Source organism: Pteropus alecto, unplaced genomic scaffold (genome assembly GCF_000325575.1).
Source record: "Pteropus alecto unplaced genomic scaffold, ASM32557v1 scaffold25, whole genome shotgun sequence".
In the NCBI taxonomy this organism is placed as follows: domain Eukaryota; kingdom Metazoa; phylum Chordata; class Mammalia; order Chiroptera; family Pteropodidae; genus Pteropus; species Pteropus alecto.
Window position 1 is genome coordinate 12,598,440 of NW_006441955.1, and position 7,994 is coordinate 12,606,433.

General features: G+C 43.2%; 1 protein-coding gene across 1 annotated transcript in view; it reads right to left on the reverse strand.

Moving 5' to 3' along the window:
• KANK4 (KN motif and ankyrin repeat domains 4) overlaps positions 1–7,994 on the reverse strand; it is a 38,797-nt gene that overhangs the window by 10,311 nt on the left and 20,492 nt on the right. The window contains exons 7-8 of the mRNA XM_025052110.1: positions 7,060–7,270; positions 399–541 (exon numbers count right to left, since the gene is read on the reverse strand). Coding sequence (XP_024907878.1) covers positions 399–541; positions 7,060–7,270 — 354 coding nt within the window. The remainder of the gene's footprint in view (positions 1–398; positions 542–7,059; positions 7,271–7,994) is intronic.

A 7,994-nucleotide genomic window follows, 5' to 3' on the forward strand; every position in this document is an offset into this window, starting at 1 on the left:
ACCGCTTTGTAATTCATGATTAAGGTTCATCTTAATCATAAATCTAGAGCAGCCAACTTGCAAATCATGCTTCTAGAGTATCCAACTGGCAAATGCCTTCTCAACGTGCTAACTGTGGGAACATTTGGTTTGAGAAGTTGAGTCTAGGTGGAATTTGCCCAATTTCAGACTAGGACATAGGTTACAAGGTCACTGACCTCTGTCCCAGCCTGTCTGGATCTCAGAAGCTTTTGAGGAAACAAATGGTCAGGCTTTGGACAGACACCATTTGGAGGCCTCAGCCTTTTTTGGGTTAAAAACTCTACTTGGATCTGCATGGAATTTCTTACCTCACCGGCATAATAAAACTGGGAGGTTCTCGCATTTATTAAAGAGGAAGTCAGGTTCACACCTCATACCTGGGTAGCTTGGATGTTCACATCTCCTTCTTTTAAGAGCTTCCAGACGACAGCCATGTCTTCATCAGTCTCTGCAGAAGCCAAGGGAGTGATCATCACGGCGGTATATCCAGCTTTGTTCTGATGGTTCACATTGCAGACGCCTGCAAGAAGAGCAATAAACCCTGGAATAACTCTCAAGGGGCCAGAAGCAAGACTGCTTTAGCCTGGTCAACAGGATGCTGCCTGCTGGTTAAAATGGAATAGAGCAATCCTTTCCCAGGAGGTGGAATCAATGTTTTACATTTTTAGCAGCTTTTAAAACTGGTTACTGTTCTTTATAGGTTTTCTGAGGATACCCAGCAAGAAGGTCCACAGCAGAGTTGGAGATGGCCAAGGGGGCCAATGACCATGACTTTTCTCATAAAGCAGAGAACAAGACATTATTCTAATTTTACAGATGAGAACACTGAAGGTCAGTGAAACTGCATAAACTGCCCAAGTGAACGTGAGTGGGACCAGGACTCAGGTCTGTCTGGCTCTAGAGCCCATCACTTACCCAGCCACACATTGCTCACAGCTGTGCATTTTAGGTTTCACTCTTTCTATGTCTGTGTGAAACTCTTAAGCTGATGGCCGCGTTTGTAGGTTTTTTTCAAGGGCTTGGTGATATGCTATGCAATATACAAGGGGGCATGAAAAACACCACAGGATAAGCATAGGAAATCTTCTAGGAAAACTATCTCACTTGAAACACAGAGAGGGAAAAACTCCATACTGTATTATGTTAAAACAATTAAGACTATACATTTAGCAACAGAATGAGAAAACTGGCATATTTTAAAGATGAAGTATTAAATTTGAATTCAAAAGAAATTTCTGTTTTGAAGTCCTGGAAATAGGCATTCATATCCCTCTCCACCAAAGGAGACAGTAGGAGATCATCGACCTGTTATCTGTTGTATAAATGACCCCACCTTTAGGGGGAAACCAAATCTTTCCTGTACTGTTCCTTACCCAAAAAGCCTCTGGTTCTCTTTTGGACAATAATAAAACTATTTCAGGACATCAAATCTCCTGATTTGTATTTCCTCTGTAAAATGGGGATAATAACAGAACCCGCCTCATAGGGTTATTGTGAAATTTAATGAGTTTGTGTATTAGAAGTACTTAGAACAGCACTTAGCACATAATAAACACTCAATAAGTGCTGTTATTATTTTTTTTAATCCAGAATGGTTTTCACTATTCATACTCTTGCTATTTGCTCATGAATATTTAGGTATTTATTGTAACATATCTGGTTTAGAAGAAAAATGTCGGTTCTACCTACACATTCTGTGCAAGGAAAAAAAAGCCCAACATTTGTTTGACATCCCCTCCACCCCGCCCCAAACACTTTTTCAGAAATATGACATAGTGAAACGAAGATGCCAGTGGATATGGAAAAATCAGCAGTTTCTTTCCTGAAGCCTCTCTGACCACTGCCATAACCAGCTGGGCTGTGAAAGCTGAAAACGAATTCCATGTGTGGTCTTATAACTCTATCTTGATAAAGATGGGAATATTTGCATTGCCTTATTAATCACTTTTTAATTTTTACTCCATGACTATTTTATGAAGTGTAAACAAGTACAGTTTCCGTTCCTCTCTTCGGAAACTTGACTTGTAGCTCAAGTAGAGTGAGGACTGACTCCTCCCCAGGTGCTTGAAAAGGAGCTGAAAGCTCTCCCCAGGGCTGTCACAGCAGACACTTCAGAGCAGCCGGCCACCAGGGAGCAAACCAACTCTCCCTGGAGGGGAGGGGAAAGGCTCTTGACTCAGCACACTTAGATTCAACAAGCTTTCTCCTCTGCAGTGGCAGCCAGCAAAATAAAAGATGGATCACAAAGAACTAAGCTGGTGGAGATGCACCCGTTGGCTCTATTCTCAATAATGACGAGTCACTACTGTACAATGCTTTGTAGACTGTAATGTGCTTTCTGGATGCTTCATAACTGCTTAAGAAGGGACCCCAGGTTTGAGACTGTGACGGATCTGTCATCCTCAACATCCCTTCTACATTGAGGAAAAGTAATGGCACCTTCCGCCCTTTCCCCCTTCACACTTTATGCTTTGGCTATTTAGCTATTTCAGTGTGTTAAAGGGAAAAGCTTCCAAACTACTTTAGGGCTGATGGGTATTGATTAGATTCTCAGTCAACATCAGCAGAAATTTATAACCAAGTCTTAGGTTGTCCATTCCCCAACCTGGCCGGACCCACCTGGAGAACTATTAACAGCTTTCACGTCTGTGAGCTACTTAAAGACAAGGGCTCTATGCCACAGATCTTGGGATTCTTCGTGCACATCGTAGGTATTCCGAAAGTCTCACAGTGCCCCTAAACCTAGTTTGGGGTATTACAAAAAGCCCAGATCATAGTTGGAATTCCGGCTTAGCTATTTACTGGCTCTGTGAATTTTACCACATTACCTGACTTCTCTGAGCCTCAGTTTTCTCACTTGAAAAATGCAATTAATATCTGCTTCAAAATTCCTGCAAGGATTATGTATGATAGTGTTTGTGTTTATCATACCTAGCACTGTGTCTGGAATAAGGAAGACACTTAAAGAGCAGTAGGTATCATTGTTATTTATGTTCTATAATGAAAGTCCCTAACACTGAGCACAGTGAACACAGAGGCATCTCCCTTTAATGACGTGTCTTTATCAGTTGAGCTACCACTTTTAGGCTACCTATAAATCCACGAAAAACTGAAATCCAGTGAAATTGGTTCATTGTTAAAATTGTAAATTCATCTTCCTCAGATGAATGTAGGGAGGAGGCAAGAGAATTAAAAAATGTTAACCAAGCCACAATCAGAAACTGCAATACGCTGATCAGCCCTGCAGCCAGGCCAGGGGGACACCTGCAGAACAAAGGAAGATTTCTGCTGGGATTGCTCACAGCCCCTTCCCCACACCTGTGAAGGGGAAACAGGAATCAAGAGTCATTCCCTATGGCTAAAACCATGGGGAACCTATGGATTAAAGGCTGGGAACTGCCAGCAGGACATTCACTCTACATATTTTTACCTTTTCATGCTGCTTACTAGTCCCCTTCTTCACTGTATGTCCATATCAAAGGAAATAGGAAGTAAAAAATGACATACAAACTGAATTCCCTGTACACTCAGGGTCCCTTTCAGTGCCTTTACTCTGTCTCTATCACTGTCATCGTCTCTATTGTCTCTGTCCCTCTAAGTCCTTCTCAGTGTCTCTCACTGTCTGCCTCTGAGAGACCACACTCTGTCTGTGGAGTGTTACCCCTTTTCTAACAAACTTTCCTTTTGACACTAACTTTGGCGTGTGTGTTGAATTCTTTCCACACTCTCCACCGAAAGACCCTCTTCTCTCAGCATAGGGCTTGGCCTCCCCACCACTCAGGGAAATTTGCCCTGTCTTGCATCATGATGATATGGGAAGCAGAAAGAACTTTAGGCTGACATTATGCATGTCACTTACCAATTCAGGTGAGGAGCCTAAAGGCTGTTTAATGGAATTTTTGAGAATTGGAATTTTATTGAAATATAACCTAGCTCCCAGAAGTCATCTGTCTACTCACGAAACATATATATTCACTTGACACCTACTAAGAGCCAGGAACTGGTCTAGGTCCTGGGGATACTGAAAAGAAGGAGACAGGCAACAACACCCTTCGATTGAGTTAATTGAGTTCTGTTGGGTAGAAATGACAAGCAAAGATCATATAAAGAAAGAAACAGGGTGTTCACCTAGAGAGAGAGAGATAGGGTAGCCACACACTGAAGAGGAATCTCCTTCTTAATTGGCCAACATTTTTAATCAGCTCTTTTCTGCTTCTGTAAACATGCTTGTTGCAAAGCCAGAGATCTCAAAGTCAACTGAGAACTCATCCTCCCCTAAAGATGCATTGCTTTGGTGTTTGTTAGAAAAGATGTATTACTTTAGTGCTTGTTAGATAGAAAATCCTGTGATCTGTAACTGCCTGTAGCCTGTAGCAACTTCAGGGGTCTGTAAATCAGCCCATGCCAACTGTAACAATGCGAGTATAAAAATAAAATTGCCCCTAAGTTCGGGGCCCAGATTTTCAGAGCACTAGCTCTTCTGAGAAGCGTAATAAAATTGAGTTACTCCAAACCTCTGAGTACTGTTTGATTTCTCGCTGGTCTGAGTGTTTGCAACTTTTCTACAACACCACCAGCAACACACTTGGTCTTTGAGTGATCTAAGGCAAGTCTGTTGACTTCTCTCAGTGTCATGCTTCTCACCTATAAAACAGACATCCAGGGTCACAGGATCATTATGAGAATTAAATGAGATCTATCCACATGTTTAGCAGAGGGTCTACCTAATCTGGAAAGATCATTTGGGGCCTTATACCTCTCATAGGTACCCTCTTAGATATCCCTCATACAGCCTTCCTAAACCCATAGATGACATTCAACTGGAAACAACACATCTTCAGTCAACCCTATCACCCACCTGTCTATACCGTCATACCTAGACCACTTGATGTTGTCGTATACTCTGCTGAAAGGCTCTACTGTAAGCCCTATGGTGTCATCTCAGCAGACTCTGGAGCCACTCAGAAGTCCTTGAAGAGTCCCTTTGATTAACTATTAACTACCTCTTTGCAGTTGCCAAAACCCAGATCCTGTTCTTACTTTCCTGAGAAGATCAAGGCCATCTAAAGTGAGTGGTCTCCTCTTCCTTTCTCTCCTCTTCCTCATCTCCCTGGACCTTTAACTTCCTTTTACTTCTCTCTCAGAGGAATAAATATCTCAGCATCTTGCCTCAGGTGACCTCATCTGCCTTTGCTGTGGATTCTAGGCTTTTCCAACTCTTCCAAGATCTTGCTCCATCAAGCATCCTCTGTCCTTTCTGTCTTTAATATCTTAGTCTATGTCTCTCAGATTCTTCTTCAGTGCCAGTAAACATGTTCACAAACACACAAAAACAATTCTCTGTAGTCTCTCTTGCCTCTGTTAGCTACTATGCTATATCACTGTCTTCCCTACTCTGTGCACTTCACGTATTTTAACTCTGCAAGCTGGTTTACTCCCAACAACCCCTCCCCCCAAAACAGTTGTTTCCAAAGTCACCAGTGACCCCTCCCCAAATATGTCCAACCTATGCATCATCCTTCAGGGACACTATGGTATTTGACTCAGTGGTCAATCTCCTTTCTTCTTGACATTTTCTTCTTCATTGGCCTCCCTGTTGTCCACTATCCTGATATTTCTCTTACTTCTCACAGAGCTCCATCTGGATCTCCTCTACTGGCTCTTTCTCTCAATTCAGACTTTCCATAGGGCTTCTCTCCTTCCCTAAAGGAATCCACTGGCTATGCTCTAGCCGGCTTCACCCAAAACTCTATTGCCTGTTAATTTCAGATCCAGAATTCTCAACAGCCTTCTGTACATTTCTACCTGGATGACCCACTGGAAATTTGAAATCTGTTACAAACTGAATTATCTGTTTTGCTTTCCCCACACTTGCTCTTCTCCTCCTTTGCAGCATCACCATTTTCTCAGCCATCCAAGCTTATCACATCAGAGTTCTCACTCCCCTTGTCCCTCACAGCCAGTCAGTCACTAATGCCCCGCTGGATTTTTCCTCTTCTATTCCTACTGTCCTCACCTATTGCAAGCCCTCATTATTTCTCTGTGGACCCCTGGAATGGCTTCTTGTCTGGCCTGCTACCTCCTACCCCTACTGCCAAATTAGCCTTCATGGAACCTTCATAGAGAACTCCCCTGGCTATGGTGCTCCCCTACCCAAGACCCTATATAGACTTCCCAGTGCCTGGATTCACACTATTCAACCTGGCATTCAAGGTCCTCCATGCATGCTGTGGCTCCAACTTACCTCCCTGAACTTAATTACTATTCAACCTGGCATTCAAGGTCCTCCATGCTGTGGCTCCAACTTACCTCCCTGAACTTAATTCGCATCCCATTCAAACTGGAAGTTTTCTGGTCTCCAGATTTTCCTTTCTCGAATTCTACAGTGTTCTTTTTATTGGGGACATTTCTCTGCCTTCTGGGACTCTTTCTGCTTCAGTGTGCCTTTCCTGCTCCCTGAATAGGATATTATTTCACTCCTTCTGAGACCCAAAATAATGTTCTCTATCTCTCTCCTATAAACCATCACCCTGCTCCACCCTGGTTATCAGGCTCTAAGCTTCTGAGACACAGAGGGCTCACACCTGGCTCATCTTTCCAACTCGGTAGTAGCCAGTGTGGCCCTCATACATAGTCTACACATATCTGATGAAGCATGAATCAATCAAATTGAGTCAAATTAGTCAAATGGACCCATAAACTTTGTTAAAAAGTACTTACGTAAATGGTAGAACGTGACCTTTCCTAGATGCGTGTGGTGTAGCTCTGGAGTTAGACTACCAATTACCTGCACTGTGACCTGAGCAAGTTTTCTAACTCTCTGAGCCTCAGTTTCCTTATCTGCAACATGAGAATCACACCCACATCACAAGAGCATGGTGAAGAACAAATGATATAATAAAGGCAAATCGTCTAGTCTAGTTCCTAGAATACAGACGGAACTCAGAAGAATGAAGAATCTTCTTGCTGTAAAGAAGTGAGTACGAGAATTGCCCTTCCAGGAAGGACAAGGGCTGCACGAATGCAACCATTTCTGACCTGTCTCCAGCAGCAGTTTCACGATGGAGAAGTTGGAGTGGGACACACTATAGTGAAGAGCTGTGTTCCCGTTCCCATCAGCCAAGTTGACAAGCAGCCTTAGGAAGTGTGGGGAGTGAGGCTGGAGATAGGCAGCCACCACAGCAGGACTAGATGACTTCCGGCTGGAGACACGGAACCACTCTTGACTGATGGTGTTCAAGCTTTGCCTCTGAAATACCAAGAGAATCCAATGCCAGAAGGTTATCTGGCCTGGGGTGCTAGTTTTCAGCGAGAGTGTCAGTTTCCACTAGGAAAAGTTACCTTTGGAAGAGTCCATCTCTATCTCTTCAGCTCCTTCCAACTCGCCATGTGATTTACTCCTGGAGGTCTCAGAGCTAGTAGGGTCCAGGATATAGCAACATTGCCACTGTGCAGTTGCCACTCCCCTCCCCCCATGTGAGGTAGAAAGGAGGACTGGGAGGGCAACCCAGTAGCCAGTAACAAAGCACTTCACTAGGTGACAGTTGGAGTCTAATGTAAGTTTAGGTCACATCCCTTGTGTGCACAGGACAACCAAGACCCTCTCTTTCATGCTCATACAGCCAGCCTATACTGACCTTAGCCCAAATTCTACCAGGACTTGTATGTGTTTTTAATAGACATAGTTGGAAAGTCACAACATTTTATTAATAGGAAAAATGCATGCTGAAAACTAAGACAAATGACATGTCCAATTTATGCTTGAAACAAAACCCAAACAGCTGTGCTTGAATTAGTTTTGGCTTTTAAGCTTTGTTAGGATCTTCAGGGAAAATGGCTGAACAACCCACGGCAGGACCTCACTATCTGCAGTATTCAGCTCCTTGGAACAATGAATGAGGAGCGTTCCAAAGTGAATGACATCAACTCTGTGTGTGACATTACCTAAGTGTTCAAAATGGAACATATTTAGA